Here is a 19,405-nt window from a genome sequence, read left to right as displayed (position 1 = left end):
GCAAGGGAGCCAGCTTTAGTAACTGTTGTTAGTTCAACAATCCAGCAAAGACTGAACTTAAACAAGACAAACTACCACCTTAAGTGGTGGCCAGAGAGGAGGTGACTGGGAACAGGTGAGCTCATTGCCTCTGGGTGTGTGAAGCCAGGACATATTCATTTAAACTGTCTGTAAAAAGTCACAGATAATATGCTGAAATCAGTATGACACACCATCAGCTTGGTAGCATACTGACAGTAACCTTTATCAACATGTTATTATGGTAACTACTTAATTATCAACTAGCATAAGGTTGAGGCTAAAAAAAAAGAGCTAAAAAGAAGCTAAAAAAGAGCCCATTTGTATATTTGGCTATTGGAAAAATGATGAAACTGCAAATAAGCCAAAGAGATGTGTACCTAATTTTATGGCATGATATTGATTTTTTTTTTTAAGTGAAACTGATGGAACAACAGGTGCAGGAAAGGCTTCAGGCAAAAATCTTCTGGAAGTGTCCCGGAACGTCTGCAAAAAAGCAATCAATGCAATGGTTGTTGATATATTTCAGCTGAAACTGTTAAACTGATCAGCCCACAGACTGCTGTTAGCATGGTTAACAATCAATATCCCAGACGTGTCCATTCCACACAAAAGTGTTTATTTTTCAATTGCTTGCAATTATTTTAATCATGCAGAAGAGATTCCATCAATAGCTCCAAACCACAGAAATGTAGGAGTCTCATTTGCCATTAAAATGAAGTTACCTCAGGGCATAACCACTCTTGAGGCAGCTGACTGTTCTGAGAAAAACTGATTCACTGTTTCCTAAGTAAACTTGAGCTTAACCTTTAGAACAAAGGGCGCAAAGCAGTGATGCCCAATAATGCTTCACAGTATGCTATTGGTAATCAATGTGCCTATTGCTCAGCTTCTTCTCTCTCTCGCTTCACATTTCACCCTGTTTCAGACTGACAGTGACTGCCGTGGGCTCATGAAACTAAGTACAAGCTCCCGTGGTTGGTTTTATGTTGCAAACACACTCACACGATATAACAAAAGGCACCATGTCAGGTATTGAATAGTCAATGCTGCAGAGCGGAGCAGAACCCTTGGTTGTTCATGTGTGATGGTGCTGCTGCAGAGGACCCAGCTGGCTCCCACAGAGCTACATCACTGTGAGTGTGTGTGTGTGCATGAGAGTGAGAGAGAGAGAGCAAGAGAGAAAATATGTATGTCAGAGACATGATTGCATGTGTGTGTGTGTGTGTGTGTGTGTGTGTATGTGTGTGTGTGTGTGTGTGTGTGTGTGTGAGTGTATACCCCTGTCAGGTTGAACAAATTCACTCACCTGTGATGTCCTCATTCTGTCTCTCTGTACAGCATCACTGAGAGTTCTCCTCTCAAAGGCCCAGGAAACACACACACACACACACTGATATCAGCCACGGGCAGGTGTTTGAGATCACTGACTTCTGAAGAGGATTTCACCTATGGCAATTTGAATGCATGCCATGTATTTTCACCTAAGTAATGAAAGCTCTCCCTAGCTCTCAGTCGTGTGTAAAGTCAGAGAAAAAGGCAAGGAACAGAAAGAAGGGTGGAGGGAGAGTGTCACACAAGTGTGAGAGGGAGGAAAAAATGAGCTGGGCGTGGAGCTCTCTATTTGTCTTTTCCTTTAGAGTTGTGCAGTGACTCTTCAGTTTTTCTGGGGCATCACAGCCTGAGCTTTGTTAGAATGACAGTGATGATAAATCCTGCAGGACACAAACTCCCACATACTTCACTGGAGACACTACTCTGATGATGTAAAGCTGCATTCTTCCATCTAGTGGTCACATATGTACGCACACTCATACGTTTGTGCACGTGTGCAGTGAAAAGCAAAACCTCATGTGCTCAGACTCACACACGTAAGGCACTGGCCTGCACTTAGAGCTGGAAGTAAGCATGATATAAAGATGACTTTCACTTGCTTCTATCACTGCAAGCACTGTAAGCTGCATTTAAATAGCAAGCACCAAATCTTCAATTACATCTGGGAATGTTTCCTGACAGTGAATGGCAGATGGAATAATCTTAGGTCTGAAGATGTTCTTAGATCTTCGATCTGCATGAAGCAGATGTATCTGCTCCAATGAACAGAGAAGAGCTGCATGGGGACTAAAATGTTTATTCTTTTTTGAGGTACAACAGTTTCTATGCACATTTGTAAAACATGGTGGAGGCTCTGTCATGGTTTGGCATGTGATTGACAAAACATGTGACAATCCCTTAATTTTTCATTGTGACAACAATCCCAAACAGTTCTGCAATGCAGTAAAGGCATGCCTGAATAGAAAAATGCATGAGTGGAACACTATCAGACACCAAAGTAGCTAAACTGATTAAAAGCCCCCACTACTACTTAACTGGGCAGATCAATATAGAAGTTTAATTGATGTGATTAAAAGTGTTCCTTTATTATTTTGAGCAGTGTATTTCTAACATGTAAGTAAACTAGAAACTAGTATTTTGGTGTGTATGACAGTTTTGTACTAACTTAAAACATCTTTGCTTTAAAAGATTATCAGATATTTGTAGTGCAACTTTTCTGAAATAATTAGGCAAATTTCTATCCATTGGTCAAATGTGGGAAATGAAATCCTACAAATTGTCTCGCTGGCTGTTTTTGTCAGTCAGAATGAGTTTTCTTGATTTACAGCCAAAACATGTAAATTACACATCACAGTTCATCATTTTATCAGCAGACCTGTGAGTCCTGACCTGCGAGTGAACCTGTGAGTGAACTGCTGGCCTGTTGACTGGTTGTCAACAGCTTCCTTGGGGACTAATGTCCTGGCAGGAGTTGCATCCCACTTTGAGGACAAATGTGATGCTAACCATCTCTCCTCTGCCAACACCCATTGCTCATCAGCTGTGTGTGTGTGTCTACGTGCAGCAATACCAGTTGCCATCAAAAATATGTGAAAAACAGGTGTGTGATATGTATGATTGTATTTGCATTCAGTATGTGGGTGTGTACACTTTTGAGACTCATTCGAATTCATGAGTATGTATGGAAAGAGTGTGCGGTGAACGCATTTCTGATGGTCTGAATGAAGAACACAGCTGCCACTTGACACGGCAATTATGCCATTAGCTTGATGATTGGCCTGCATGCATCACTGTGACCACTCCCTCTCTCTCTCCCTCTCACACCCACACTGTAATCATGTGAATTTGCATGTAAAATTCAGTTGCATTTACTGAACTCATCACTTCTCAGATAAATCCCACAATCCACAATGCTGTATTTATTTATTTTTATTTTAACCTTGATGCTTATAATTTCACGATGACTGTAAATTAACAGATGGGCAACCACCCAAACACCACAAACCAGAAACAGATGGATATTTGCAACTTTCCTCCTTGATTTATTTTATTTTATTATGTTTTAGTATTTACTCCGTTATACAACAGACAACTGAATGAAAACCTTAATTCTACTCTGCATACACCCCACCCCCCAAAAAGGGCAAGGGTTATACTAAAACATTGATGTTTTATGACATTTTTATTACAACATGCTGACGTCAGCTGCCTTTTATAACATCACCCTGATTTCTGACCTTTGGCCTATGACCTTGAAGCTTTACATAATAAAATTGTGTATTTTTTTTTTTATCTTTACCCATATGACTGGAGCAGGCCTGGCTGAAATCTTTCATTTCTATAAGCTGTAAGATTTTAAGATATATTATTGCCATGTGGGATTTTGATAAATTTTATGGCATCATTGTGACATTGTAGGGTGTTGTACTGGAAAAAGCCTTGGCACTGTTGTGAAGTTTTAAGACATAAAGTGTTGTGGGTAATGTAACGTTTTTACTGATTTTTCACATTTGGTGTGACATTCAACCTGACGTTGACCAAACAGCTCAAGCTGTTTTTGGTATCTACCGTCACAAAAATCTGATATCTTAGAAACTGCGGACGCTCGGCCGCTAACAAACATGCAGGCAGACATACAAGCTGAAGCAGTTGCACGCTGATCGTTGCTTCAGCATCACAGTTTATTGGTGAGAAATGAAAACAGGCTGCTTCATTATAGACGATGACTGCTTACACTGCATTAGAGGCTGTGTAGGTGGAGATCTACTATAGATACTCATTTTGTTTCATTTATTTGTGTAGCCTGGACGCTTACTGCTTTTACAACATTTGCGCAGTAATGAGGGCAGAGATTAAATCATGAGCTCAATTAGATCTATGTCATGTTTACTCACAAAGACCTTCCTAATGATGTGCGGTGCTTTACTGATAGCTTTGCTTTCGTAACTGGCATTTCTTGCTCAAATAAATCAGACATACATTACCGGAAATAATAATAATAATAATAATAATAATAATAATAATAATAATAATAATAATAATAATCTGGTAAATCTTTTAACAACCCGAATACCTTAGTTGAGATTTTTACGACTGACGTCACCGCGCTTTTTACGGCTCCGCACGACGTCACCACGCATCTCTTCCAAACAATGCTCAGGAAAAAGCCACGTTGACGATCCAGACTTGAGTGTAGTCCACATTTTCAGGCAGAATAAAGCGGGAAAGGCTTTAAAATTGAGGCTCAGCTCGGTTTCCGCAGCAGACCCCCACATCTGAGCAGGCAGCATGTCATCGCCGCCGAAGGAGAAAATCGAAACCAAAGGCGGTCATCTCCCTGCAGGTAAAGCTCCCTGTGCTGTGGTGCTGGGGGTGTTTTTTTTTAAGCCTGTTATGAATCTGAAGGCCTTTTGTTTGTGCAATGTCTCAGATCAAAAAAAGGAGAGAAAAGATCACATGATGGTGATGATTAATACTTATGCAACCCTTACACTGGCAGATGCCTTAGACTATAAATCGTCTGTGGTGTCCAGATTGCGTTTAGAATAATTTGCCGTAATTGTCTTTCGCACATTCCCCTACTTCCTGATTTGCGTGGGCTCTTGCAACATCACATTGCTGACATTGTAGCGATTGGTGAGGATCGCCGGCCCTTTAGAAAGGTTTTAGTTTCATTGTTGCCGCTAATAGCTGCTCAATGGCGGGCGGTGACGTGGAGGCCATGGGCTCGAGGCTTCAGCCATGTAGGCTGCACAGAAACGGGAAAAGGTGTACGTGGACATAAGCAGTAGCAGGCAGGGCAGTGGGCCACAGCAGCTGCAGGACTGATAACACAGTAAGATAACCAGTGCACCTCGCACCCAACCTGTTATCAGCGGGAAGCTCACAACACACTCATTAACTTGTAGTGTGTGAGGCTGTCCGAGATCAAGGACAACCACAGAACAGTCGTCCAGCAACTGCTACAACCGACCTCTGTGCAAGTCACAGACATGATTATGTCAGCATGTAACAAAATTCTTAAAATTCATTTATTTTTGCTTCTTCAAACGCTGGCTATAAAGTCAAAAGGCCCAAGTCACCTAACTCTCCAAACACAACTAAAGTGGCTTTTTTAATCTATTTAAATTTCCTGTTTTGATAGTGAGACCTTGGACAAATTCTTTCAGCTGATCTGGCAAATCACTGCATACGTGTTCTGTCTCTCTGTGTGTGGGTGTGCTCCAGTAAAGGCGGGCGGTATGAGGATAGTGCAGAAGCACCAGCCAACTCCTGCTCCAGAACCACCGCAGAAAGATGACAGTGAGGAGTACATCAGCAGCAGGTAACGCGCTCGCTTTAGAGAAAGACCCGAGCAGTCGAGCCATCGCTCGGGTAGAGGGATCTCTTGAGGTGACTGTAAACCACAGAAAGTCAATCAAAGGACCATCGAAACCACCACAAAAGACCTACAAAGAGACGGAAATGGCAGAAGATATGTGCGACGTAGCCACAGTGACGCATAACTATCAAAGCGGCAGGCAAAACAAATACAGAGATGAAATGACTGCACAGATATGCAAAAACTAAGCATTGTGCAGGCAAAATGAAAGATGAAAGTGCATGATAAGACACTAAAGGGCTGCACGGGGATTCAAGATGAAACTAATGTGCAGTGTTTCAGTGGTGAAAGGCTTTGTCATATCATGTGTTTTTTGTGGGGGGTTTTTAATAAAACCTAAGTACACACATATCTGTTAGTCTGTGTGCAGCCTTTAACTGTGGTGATTTGTAAATTGCTAATCACAAACACGCTCTGCAAATTGCCAACCAAGCCATTTAGCGGCTTTCGCTTTTCCGTAAGGCTGTACTGTAGGCAGTTCCGCGGCAGACTTTTCATGTGTTGTCGCCAGCTAATTCAGTAAACAACATAATTACTGCATAATTACAGCATTAACTCGAACAGCCTATTCAGCAGTCGCTATTGTTTTGCCATAAACAGGCACGGTTTTAATGTTTTACATCACGCTGGCTCTGTTTGCGAGAGACAATAATTGTTCCGTCTCCGCATTAGCATGTTCGTCTTTTGTTGCTTGAATTGCATTGCTTGTGCTGAGGTCTCTCCGCTCTGCAACGGCGTCGTTGCAAGTTGCTCCTTATTTTCCGGGTAGCTGCGTGTGTCTGTCTTTGAATCTGTGCTTGTACACTCTCCTACATCTCCTCAATATTCACAAGGGTACGTCAGCTGTGTGCGTATCAGCACAGGTGGCATATTCTCACCACATATCTGTGTGTGTGCGTGTGTGTGTTAATAAGAGGTGGTAAATGGGAAGTGACAGGCAGTGCACAGCAGTGAGCAGGGTTCAAGAACATTGCCAACTGTCAGGAAATTTTCTGTGCACAACTTTCCACACGTACGCACACTAAATGACATATTGCATGGTCTTCATCTGCAAAGCTGGTTGGTTGAGTCTTTTCCTGTAATTCAAAGCAGGACTAGCATCAAGCCTGTCAGCACCAGTAAGTCATTTCCTGTTGCCGTCTTCTCTTTTCTGCCAAGATGACGGGTGGTAATAATAGAGAGGGCATTAAAGTTTAAAAATTGAGGCCAAGTATTTATCGCAAGTACAAAAAAGCACGCGGACTGCACTTTATACATGTTGTAGATGGTGATCGGCGCTATTCCAGCCTAACAACTATGTACTTCCTTAGTTTGTCATGTTGTTTGAGAGTATATAAAAACAAACTGCTTGTCACCGGTGCAGTACAAAGGATCCTTTACGATTCTTTATCCAGTCCTATTTGCATCATCTCCTTGCATCGCATCATGACTTTAGGACTTGCACAGTTAGAAATACACAAACAACAATATCTGGAATCTGCAGGCAAATATCTGGAATTTGCCTGCAGAGCTTACAGTGTAGAAAGATCACATCTTTTTGCACTAATTAGGAAAATGGAGCATTTTCTTCACCCTGCCCTGCCTGCTCTCGTCTTTTTTAAGTGCAGGTGCACGTTCTTCGTTGTGATCTAAAGATTACCTGTCAGCACATCTACAAAAAGAGAGGCAGAGTAAGTGCACTCACTAAATACAATCAGTGCAGCTCTCGGTCACACGCACTTCTGTCAGTCCCTCTTTGTGTCACGCTGATGGACGTCTAGCAGGTGGCTACTGGGTAAATTTTGTATTAGTTGCAGCCAGTGGAGCGTTTTAGTCGGGGGAACACCTGCCTCTCCCAATCTAGCTGAGATGGACAGATGAAGCAAGGAAAGAAATAGGTGGCTGGGATTATGGAGAGGAGAGGATTAGGATAGGAGGGGATTATTATTGTATGGTAAGGGGTGCTGTGGCAGTATGAAGATAGGAAAAAGGACAGGTAAGAGATGGAGAAGGGGTGGAACGAGTGGAAAAAGGCCAGAAAGGGGAAGCAAAAGCTGGCCTCCGAGCTGGAGCTTCCTGCTCCATAATCGTGTGAAAGTTGTTCTCGTAAGCCATCAGGAACCACTATGTAAAACATTCAGGTACAGTGTGATGTACATTACAAGAGTAAGAGAAGCAGAGAAGTTTAATAGGGGTGGAAAAAGTGCCACTTGGTGCGTTACGAACTTCTTGCACATCTTTTGGATGGGACTCTCAGCTGAATGTCTATAAACTACATGCCAGGTGATCGGCTTTGCGTCGGCTGCACTACAGGTTGTGGTGAGAGGGGGATATGTTCCAGAGACTCGGAAAAAGATCGACTCAGTCGCTGCACACATACACTGTATGCAGGAGCTGTGGTGAGACGTGCAGTAGGTTGACAGCTCATGGTGAAAAGTTGAGAGGAGAGAGAGGGAGATAAGGGGGAAGAGGAGGGAAGATGGGCAACAGGCATTAGTTTCTATGGCAACCAGCACCTCGCCCACGGCAACAAACTTCCTGCTCTGCTGAAGCAGAGAGAGAAATGGGTGGGGTAGAAGTAGCAGTGGCTTTAATGCTTAAAAAATAAAAAGGTTAAAGAAAAACGTCACGCAGATGGATTATTGCACATTTGACTTAACAGTTGAGATTTCTGACTCTCCGTCACTCTTTTCCTCCCCTGTTCCTCTCTCTATTTCCTCTAACTCTTCCCCTCTCCTGGCACTAAGCCTCCCCAAGATCCCACGCAGCTCTCTACTGCCCCCTGCAGACTCATCCTGCCTGTGAACGCGGCCACATTCCTCCTGCGCACAGAAAACCAAAAAAGAGGTCTTTGTCACTTTTGATTTCTCCTTCTCTCTGCCCTCCTGTTGTTCCTCTTCCCCGTGCAGATAGAGTAGATTACAAAGGTGTCAGTAGTCTAATCTGAAGGATAATGCTTTTGTGCGGGATCTAGATCAAGGTATCAGGGCTTGCCATGGTGTGGTTTTACTAATCTTTGATTAATAAGTCTTAAACTGAATGACTGTTATCTGTTTATCAAGTGTGACTAAAACCTGTCATTAGTGTTTGTCTGCAGCTGGTGATTATGCAGTGGCTGCAGACAGCTTGCAAATTACAGGGAAAATCGGAACCCTTGGCCCTGCAGTGAGGAGATCCGAGGCTGGGAGAGGCATTTGTTGGCACGGTTTAGGTCTGCTTGTTCCATTAGAGGGGAGAGTTGCTTAAAATCAATACAGAGCTGTTGCCTGTGATCACCTTTATGCTCTGATGCAACATGTCTATCTGGAAGGGAGTAGTCTCTTCCAGAATGGCAACACTCCCTTTCACAGGGCACCAAGGGTCAGCGCGTGGTTTGATCGTGGTTTTTCCCGACTCGGAATTGACATTTGGGTGGGTTGCATGACTTCGGATGTAAGCACAGTTGGCGCACTTACAGGAAAGGCGATAAGTCTGCATTGCCTGTTATTTATGACCATTTGATTAAAATATACGTTGTGCATGAGAAAATCAAACCAATATTAACAATTTTAATGAATTATCTTAGAATTTGGCTAAAGCCTCTTTGAGTTGGTCCAAAAAACAAAACAAAAAAGCTGAAGTAATCTGACTTGTATGGTGTTGCCTTAACAGTCACCAGACTGGAGAAGACCTCCGCCGTCATCAAATGAAAGAATATCGTTTGGTAAAACATGTCCCATCACCAGAAAACGAGTGCCGAGGTGGATTTAAACTGTTCTGGTAGCAACATATTGGCCAAGGATCTAGGAAAAAAGCCACATTCCAGACGTGAGCGTACTCCCAAGGAGAAAAAAAACAAAGTTTTGTGTGTTTAGCCAGTTGAGCAAAAAGCTTATTTTTCTTTGAGTCCGATCAAAAACAAAACTCTTAAGACCTGAAGGAGCCAAATGCTTGACTGTTTTACAGCTTAACCCCCCACCACCACTCCCAGTTTGTCTAGACATGTCTTATCTGTCTGCTCTCTGTTGTTATGATGCCCTGATGCCAGGAGCAAGAGACACCCTTTGAAACAATATCCTTAATTCTATGCACTGACCTTTCTCTTAAATCTATTTTTTAAATAGCTCTCACTTTATTGTCTGTTGTATAATATTTCAGGATTTCACCTCAAAGTGCACATTGGAGAGGGACACTCAGTACAATAGAGACAGCTCAGCATGAGTCCACACTGTGTCACTATATGAATACATATCCAACTGAGCATTGCTATTCACTTCAACCCAAGTGTTGCATCTGACTGTTGCTTCAGATGAGCCAGAAGGGCTAAAACAACTCCTGTGCATATGTTACATGTTTTTATTTCTACGTCTATAAATAGAGTTAACATCCAGGATAAACTGTTTGAGATGATCTTCTGAAAAGCACTTTTTCATCTTCACTTGCTGATTTACCCACCACCTGCTCCCCAGCTAGCCTTAAAAAAAACCTAACTAACTTGGTGTTGATTAGAATAAGGAACACTTGCGGTGCTAATGTGCTACGTTTTCAGTTAATTGAATTGCTAATAGAGAACCTCTCAACCTCGCTTTTTGACAAGTGGCTAGCATGGCGTAATCAATGATATTCGACGTATCTAGGCGTTAATGTAATACCGAGGTGTGAATTTTCTCATTAAGATGAGTGCCTAGATGTAGATCGGTAAATCCGATGTTTCACAGATGTGTTGGAAATCTGCAACTGTTTATTGGAAAAGTTGTGCGCGAATCATAAAAAAAAAAAAAAAATTTAAATAGAAAGGAGCAGATGGGTTGAAAATGTTTGTATTTTGACTGCTGAGGCTGCAGTTTGAAGTGTGTGTCCAAAACTTTTCATCTTTTTTCAATCTAAATTAGGCCGGTAATGAGGTAAGCTGTAAGCTGGACATGCTTGCTGCTATAGTTAATGTCCTTAAGTGGAGTTTTGAAGGTGGCTAACTTGACTGCACTTTTAGCCGGAGGGGTGACTATGCCGTAAAATTAGACGGCACTCGTTTGTCATGTCAAGGTCGATACTTACCTCGGGTTCCGCATTCCTCCTCCTCATCTTTTTCTCTGCCTCCATCCCTTCCCTCCATGTCTGAGTGAGCGCTCGCCTGCCTCTCTCCTTCATCCTCTTTTACTCTCCTCTAACTCTCCTCTTCTTTTTTTTTTTTTTTTTTATTCCTATTTATTCTATTTATCCCCTTTGTATATTTTATTTATATTTGTCTCTGTATTTATATATGTGTGTGTGTGTGTGTGTGTGTGTGTATATATATATATATATATATATATATATATACATATATATATATATATATATATATATATATATATATATATATATATATATATATATATATATATATATATATATATATATATATATATATATATATATATATATATATATATATATATATATACATATATATATATATATATATATAACAATTCTGTAACTGTAACTTCGGTCGTTGCTGTGCTTTTTGGAAGTCGAATTTCCCAGAGGAACCCACCCGAGGGATTAATAAAGTTCTATCTTATCTTATCTTATCTTATCTTAACAGTTTGTTATTATATAGGTATTTCACTCCCTGGGTCTCTCTGTCCTCTTTCTCCTCCTCCTTCTACAGTACTTTACCCCTCATCGCCTTTCTTTCCTCCCTGTCCTCACTTTTCTCTGTTCTCCTTTTTCTCCTCCTCCCTAAATCTTTTTTCTTCATCTTCATCACCAGGCTTCACTTTAGCTCTCTTTCTCTTTCAGGGGTTTAGTTTTCTTACTCCCTCCTCCCTTCCCCTCTTCCTTTCCATTAGAAGCTGTGAGCCTCAGTGTTTGGCCAGAATGAATGGGAGCTATTTAAGCTGCTGGCAGGTCCATTCGGGGTGTGTAGTATGTGTGTGTGTGTGTGTGTGTGTGGGTAGGTAAGTGGGTGGGTAGGTGTTGTAGGTTTTTGGCACCTTTGGGATGTTCCTTATTTATTTGATGTAGGCAAACTTATGTAAATGTTGGCATAAACTATATGCAGACAGCTGTGCTATTGACCTGTTTTTAAAAAAAATCCTTTCTAATTTCTCTTTTCTGTCTCCTTTGTGTTTTTTTCTTTAAAGTCCACCGAGGGCCCCTGTGATTGTGTCTGGAGTGGTTACAAAGGTAAGACACACATTAATACAGACCACCAGTGGTGTTGAAATAAGCATTATAATGTGGTTTATATCTGGGACAGGGGTTCTACAGGGACCATAGAGGCTCAGCAGAACAAGACAGAGAGATGGGAGAAAAAGCAGGGGAGGGAAAGAAAATCGAGAAAATACTGGTGCCAAATGAGATGAGGGAAAAGTGGCTTATCTGTAATTTATGAATCTGGTTTAATAAAATGCGGTGCCACCGTGCAGCACCAAAACCTTCTGCAAAAAAGACCACAGAGTTGAAGCTGCTTCTCTGACACACGCCCAATCAAAACTGGAAATTGCAAGCTGCACATTGACTAGTAGTTCACTTTACTGCAAAATGCTGGGTATTAACCACATATGGCTTTAACTGCATCGGTGCCAGAGTCTGTTTAGGCTTTTACAGCCTTGACCTGCTGCTTTGAAAAGCAGGTGAAGGCTGTGAATAGCTGTTTGTGTTTAATTCTTTTGACTGTATGTGTGCGTGTGTCTGTGTGAAAAGTGTCCTTGACTGGCTGGATGGCTTCGTTCCCCGCTTTGTGTGTGTGTGATATCAGAAGGTGGCAGGCATCCCATTTATCCCCCGATCCTCCTCTAGCCTTCCCATTTGCCCCTATCACTGCCATCAAGCCCAGAGGCTAGCAGTGCACAAAGCCTCAGAAAAGCCTTTTAAGAGTTAAGTGAAACACTTCAGTGTGTGTGTGGTCTCCAGGGAGTTCCCCCCCCCCCCCCCCCCTTTTTTTTTTTAGCCTACAAAAAAATATGCCTTCTGGCTATGTACCTTCAATTTTTCATTCAGTAGCTGAATGTGTTTCTAAAATGCATTTTTTTTTATAATAGAACTATTACCAGGAAGTAAAGCATCTAAAGAATGACTAGCTGAAGAAGAAAGTAGAAAAAAAGGAAGAAATACCATTACAGGTCGAGCAATTATTAAACGCCCAGAGTAAGTTTTTTTTCAGACTTTGTTTCTTCTTCTTACCTGTAATCAGATCACACCACAAAGTCTTTTTCTGTACACACATCCCCCCCCCCCCCTGAAAACTGTCAAAAGTCCTGAAACATAAGGTTTACACCAATAATTCCAATAATTTAGTAGCTTCCAGAACCAACTTTAGCAAGAAAACCTTGAAATAATGGTTTTCTGACTGACCATCAGTCTCTGAAATCATTGTTGAAGAACTTTGCTTCTGGTCTTTGACATCTGCAGGCATTCAGTTGTGCACAGCTCTCTTAAGATCATGATGAGGCCTGGACCTCCTTGGGTCATTGCATCACCTTGATTTTTTCTTTTTCAGTCATTCTGTTGTAGATTTGCACCTGTGCCATGACCCAGTTTTGACCTTCAGCTTTTGGACAGATGGCCTCACATCAGACTCTAGAATATACTCTGTGTACTTCAGTATACAGAGATGTTTATAGGTGACCCAGTGACTGCAAGGTGACCACGTCATATGGCTCCAAAACAAGCCCAAATCATCACCCCTCCAAATGATCACTGTGCTTGATAGTTGGCATGAAGGGTTCGCACTGATATGCTTTGTTTGGTTATCATGAGATGTGGTGCCATGCATTATGGCCAAACATCTCCACTTTGATCTCTCAGTCTAAAGGACATTGTTCCTCCAACATGAGAACAGGCCTTTTGGGCTTGATGATGTTTATTACAGACATTTTAATCTTTAATTTGATTAAATATCTGAAAATAGGCTACATTTTTGTTGATTGTTGGCATTGTCATTTTAAGAGATGCCAGTCGCCCTCACTTCTTTTCACAGCGTGTTGCAATAAGACAGTTAATTTGTTATATTCCCTCCTATACCTCTGCAGTAGGACAGAGGTATTCGTGGAAAAAGCTTTGAGCTTCAGAAGAGAGTGAAGGGTAATTGGAGGTTAATATCATCCACATCCCCTCAAGTCAACTCTGGAATTTTCTTTAAATAAAAGAAGTACACACATGCACACTTTGTGCGCCCACCTACACACAAACACCAGCTTGCTGGAAAACCAGTGCACAGCCACACGCGCAGTGAAAAAAAAAAGCCCAACGGATTAGGGTCAGAATCAGAATCAGAATCAGAATACTTTATTGATCCCTGGGGGAAATTGCGAGGATGGGGTGGGTGAGTAAAGTTCAGCAAGAAGCTCAGAAAGACAGGCTGTGTTTGTTTGCAGAAGGTTGATTAAAAGGGTTATATAAGTCCGTCCATGTGGACATCCTAAGAAATGAGGCTGTCAAGGAACCATGTCTGTTATTTATATGATGGCGTAACACTCACATATGGTAACATCTGGATGAACGAGAAGGCATCAGCAAATTGCCAGCTTAAATGAACGCAAAGATTTCAGATGGAAGAATTCAAATGGCCAGTAATCCAGTCAGTCACGCACACAGCAGTGGACTGTATGTGCTTTTCATTCTTACTTTGAGCGCTTAGTTTTACAGCTTTAATCGAGCTCACCAGCCACCATCAACCTATATAACTGTACAGTATATAAAATCTCCTATTCACACTCATGCCTGTGTGCAAGTGCAGTTTTATTGCTCAGAGAGCAAAGCACAAAGAGAAGGCAACAGCAGATGGAGCAGGTAGAAGAAACGGGACAAACTGAGCGAGAAACGAAACGCTGGCAGAGATAGAGAAGTAAGGAGTGAGGATAACAACAAAAGGAGGACGAAATCCAACTGTGATTCTCCCCTAAGTTGCTGATTAAAATTCTGTGACTTGATCCGATTTAGAGGAAGCAAGGCTATTTATGTGCATTTTTCTTGGAATAATAGATTAAACCTGGAGAGCAGATGAGTGCTCCATACTGTACCTGTCATGCATCTTCAGGGGGATCAGTGGGAAAGGATTTAAGGGTCCACATACTGTATTATTTCACGCAGGGATAAAGTACACAAACCTGGTTATGAACAGAGTTCTATACACACACATACATTTTTTCAGTCTTCTTTAGATTGTATATGTTGTTTTATCCTTACACTACTAGCCTTGTGGCTTAGCTTTTCTTTTTAGTTCAACTTTGTCCTCATTTGCTGTTTATTATTTACCGTTTTATGTTTAGGGTGATAAGGACTTCACCCCAGCTGCTGCCCAGGTGGCCCACAACAAGCCCCTGCCTGGTGTCCCCAAGCTTCCCCCTGCCCAGCACATCAACCAGCACATCCACCAACCCCGCAAGTGAGCCAGGCACCAATCTACAACCAAGCCACCAAGCTACTAACTCCACCAGCCGGCCTTCCAAATGGAACAGATAGGATGAAGACGGTTCCCCACCAGGCACAGATCTCCTCTAAATAAAAAGAGTAATCATACATTTTGAGAAATTAGTCAGTAACGAGACACCTGAAGTCAGTAACGCTTCAGTGCAAGTCCCACTTTTAATACCACTGCTGCATTGGTGCCGCTCTAGTAGCTTTGCACTCTCCTTTTGAAGGATTATTTTCCACTTGAATAAGTCTTAAGGTGATGTAAACCGGTGAAGTCTTCTTGAATTGTTCTCTTCTCTCTTCTCAAAAAAAAAAAAAATCAAGTATAAACAGAGAAACTGATCTCAGATCTGAGTCTGTTTGGGGAACTTTGACAGCATCCAGTTAATCACAGCAACCTATCAATCAGCCTATTTAACCCAACCAAGCCCACGATAGGATCCTTTGATCTTCACAAAAGAACCAATCAACAAGTCAGGAGGTGGATCCCTGTTTATCAACCCTCCAAACCAAAAAAAAACCTCACAGAAAGCAGCTTTTGAGTGTATAATTCAGCAGCTTTGACAAGAGAAAGTACGACTAGCAAATTACATGACAGCAATAACCAATCGTTAGCGCATTAGTGCTTAATTGCATTCCATTTGACCTTGTCAACATATTATACATTAATGGTAGAAATGTCTAAAAGAATAAGCGATGTAATGTTTGATTGGCCTTCATTTGAAATTTTTGAATATATTTAAATATTACAGAAATGTTTGCTGTAGTGATGCCATTACCCAAGAAGCTTTTTGCTTATGCTTGATGTCATCAGTCAAAATGCTGACGAAGCTTCTGAGCCACAGTCGAACCTGTTGAGCTTTTATCACCGTTTCCTCCCAGTGTGACCGTTCTTACCTTTATTTAACAGAAAGGAGCCCCTCACAGTTGTTATCAGCCTCAGCTGTATCGGTATTTATCGTTTCCCACAAACATAACCTGTTCACAGTAAAACTCTACCATCGGTGCCTCGTCGCTGAGATTTTGAAGATGCGCAGGCTCATCGGTCTCATGTTTATTTGTTGCAGAATGAAAGTGCAGCGAAATATGTAATGAAACTTAAAGAGTAGCACCGGCTGCGGGATGCTCTGTGACTGCATTAACATTAGCCCAGATATCACAAGGGACTTAATTACAAGGGGAACAAAGCATTACAGAGAAGCAGTCGAGCAAAGAGCGAGGCATTAAACTGTCAGATGAAGGTGAAAATGGGAACATTAAAGGAGAACAGCGCAGGTGTAACAAAAAAGAGCAGTTTCTACATTCCATACAAAAAGCGTCGAAGCAAAGACATTTCAACCACGCGACTGTTTATCGGCGTACGACGAAGATGCAGCGCGTTTGTCGTTACATGGCTCAACGCGTGTCAGAAATGTGTACAACCTCCCGAAACTCCAGATTGGGTTTCCCGAGAGTGATATGCTTTAATACACACAGACACACACAAACACACAACACCCTTTTCCTTAAAACCCACTTGCGCTCTAGTGTTATTTGTTGCAACACTAATGTTCAGGTTTCCAGGAAAGAAACAAAGAAAATGATGTTGCCAAGAAGAAGAAGTGATTTCCTCTGTTAATTTAATTCAATTTCAATTTTTTTTTTCTTCTCAGTATTTTTTCTTGAATTGTTCAAATTGTAAAAAGTAATTGAGTGGACTTAGGCATTAGGTATGGTTGTCATAGTAAATAAAGATATAGACTATCTTGAAAAACAACTTTTCAGTTTGTCTTTATTTAAACATATTTGTGAATGATGGGGACAGGGGGAAAAATAAACCTTTGTGGGAAATGATCTAATATTTTGCACTCTGAAAAAGTTCAGACTAGTCCCACTTGATGGATTGTGTGGATTGCGTGCTGTACCCCACCTAGAGCATTTGGGCGTCCCATGGTGAATTAGCACCATGCACTGAGGGATTAGGGCTCAGGTGGTGTTTTGAAATGAGACCGAAGCACCTCTCCAAGAGCTATCTGCTGTTTTCCCTTCATCACACAAGCACACACACACACTGTGCACCAGGTGTTAGTGCATGTAATCCATCTTTACACAAGCATCTGCAATCAGGTGTTCTGTCAGCTTATGTTAGCCCAATAAACCAGCCAGTGCAGGCTTACTTGGTACGAGTCTCAGTCAGCAGGCTGAAACTCCCCATTAAAGCAGACACAGTCTCCCCCACTCTCCTTGGTTGTATATAGTTCTCTCGGTGTGGCAGGCCTCTCATTCCCTGCCATGCCTTATTAGACTGACTGGGAGAACAGAACGTAAGTGAGACACTGCTCAAAATGTATTATAGTACCAGGCTCTGCATTTTTTGTCTGTGGGAGGATAAAACTGAGATGGTAATTTATTCTTAAATACTTGTTTTTGCCAGGATAAAAATGTTGATTGCTAGTCTATCCAGTGAACAATAGGTCAACGGTTAGAGCTAAAGATTGGTGTGAGAGATATACTGCAGTAAATACGCACAGGGGAAAAGTCTCGATTTTAAGAAAAATTGGTTTTCCTGTATCACCTTTTCTGATGTAGTGGAGAGTCTGACATACTTTCTTAACTCTTTACCCTGTTGAAAGGTCCCCTGAAGAGTAGTTTCTGTATATTTCAGGCATGCTTATAGAACAACATGTCTGGGTTTGCATCAGAGAATAGACGGGTTAGTCTTTGCCTATGCAGCTGCTGTTGGAAAAACATGGAATCTATTCTAGTAGTCATTGAACCACATCTCTATGGTTCGATGGAGGTGGTCAAATGCCATTTTTAAGGAGAAAGAGTTGAGCCGTTCACTCGTTAATTGCTTCAGGTCGGTTCCTGTCGCTGCCCAGTAAGAAGCCACTGGCCTCCCTGTTAGGAGAGATATCCAAAATGACTTCTTGTAGTTGCGTATCAGCAGGTAAAATAGGTCACCTGTCTTGTCTGACTCCTTCAGGAGGCTACAAGGTTGTTGTTAAGTCGCTGTTTGGCCTCAGCACCAACTCATTCTCATTTAGAATCACTATATCAGTCCAAAGTATACACTACCAACTGCTGGCCATGTGGCTCTCAGGAATATTAAAGGAGACTTGAGCAGGATGAGGCCGGTCATTACTGCGACGGAGCCGCCTTAAAAACCTTGCTTTAGTGCGATGGTTTACTCAGACCACAGGTGGCACAGAGAGCAAAAGATATTTATCAGCCAGGTCAGAACGTTTTTTGGACTTTGTGCACGGTCACTGGTAATGATAAGGCAGAATGGTTGAAATCACCAAATTACGGTGACATTTTGGCTCCACTTTAAGAAAAAAACAAACTGCAAGCTCTCCTCTGTCCCATTTCCTTTCCATTCTAAGCCTTGTGGGACACCATGAATCCTGCTGTACATCAGTGGGATTTTCTGTTAAACCAACCAAGTGTCTGACAGAAAGTGTAGCTTAGTGCTTTGTGTCAAGTTTGGTCTTATCAAAACTCCTGGGGAAAAATGGCTGTCTTTTACGAAAGAAAGTTGCTCCCTGTAAAGTTTTTCTTACTTTTAAGAGTGAGGCCGCTTTAGGATCTCACATTGTCAATAGTTCTGATGCCGATTGGATTGTGAGACTTTATCATTTATTAATCGTTTTCAGCTTTTCAGAATGCCGTTCTTTGAGAAGACCTTACTTTACCCCTGACTGCATCACGCTATCATTTCAGAATACTTTGTTTTTTTTCAAAGAAATGACTATATTCCTCTAACTCTACCGGTTGTGTCACTGATTATATGTGGTTCTTGCTAAATTTGAAAGAATTGTGAATATAATGATAATATTTTTGAACTTTTGTTTATAATAAGGCCTCAGATCTGAATAAAATTTCAAACTTGTTCACAATCCATGTCATTAACATGTTTTATTGCATACCATGTTTTTCTTTCTTCTTTATTTTTTGTGGTATTATTTGGCAGAAGTCACTCATATCGCTTGCAGTGGGCAAAGCATACAAGCACACATTCAAAATAAAAGCGCTGGTATCAATTTTAAGGAGGATGCCCACAGCAGGACCACTTCCTGAGATTTAATAAAGACAAAAAATAAATCCAACCAGCTCAAATGTTTGTATACCTTTTAGAAAGGGTCTTTTTTTTAGTCTTTTCAACTTAAAAGCCTCACGTGTTATACTAGAACCAACCAGCAGAGGGCCCCTGCTGAGGATTCCCCATCAATTTCACAGGATTGGAAGAAGCTCTCATTCAGTGCCAACGCGGAATCAGGTCACCCTGTCTCAATCCCAGCCTGTAGCATCCCAGCATGACATAATAACTGT

At 41.6% G+C, this 19,405-nt stretch overlaps 1 protein-coding gene across 1 annotated transcript; it reads left to right on the top strand.

Annotated features, from left to right (window-relative positions):
- Positions 1–4,473: 4,473 nt before the first annotated feature.
- On the top strand, positions 4,474–15,188 carry dap (death-associated protein). The gene is made up of 4 exons (XM_082545513.1): positions 4,474–4,696; positions 5,581–5,677; positions 11,821–11,863; positions 14,950–15,188. The coding sequence occupies exons 1-4, from the start codon at positions 4,642–4,644 to the stop codon at positions 15,067–15,069; spliced, it is 315 nt and encodes a 104-aa protein (XP_082401639.1). The 5' UTR covers positions 4,474–4,641; the 3' UTR covers positions 15,070–15,188.
- The last annotated feature ends 4,217 nt before the right edge of the window (positions 15,189–19,405 follow it).

Source organism: Aulonocara stuartgranti (genome assembly GCF_965226115.1).
Source record: "Aulonocara stuartgranti genome assembly, chromosome: 9".
Lineage (NCBI taxonomy): Eukaryota > Metazoa > Chordata > Actinopteri > Cichliformes > Cichlidae > Aulonocara > Aulonocara stuartgranti.
Note: the sequence above shows the minus strand (reverse complement) of the source record. Positions and strands in the feature narration are given on the sequence as shown.

Bases quoted from the DNA above. Each gene is read 5' to 3' on its own strand.
- dap (XM_082545513.1), top strand. From the start codon at position 4,642: ATGTCATCGCCGCCGAAGGAGAAAATCGAAACCAAAGGCGGTCATCTC. The intron at 4,697-5,580 runs GTAAAGCTCCCT...GGTGTGCTCCAG, and splicing joins AGGCGGTCATCTCCCTGCAG to TAAAGGCGGGCGGTATGAGG. The intron at 11,864-14,949 runs GTAAGACACACA...TTTTATGTTTAG, and splicing joins TGTCTGGAGTGGTTACAAAG to GGTGATAAGGACTTCACCCC.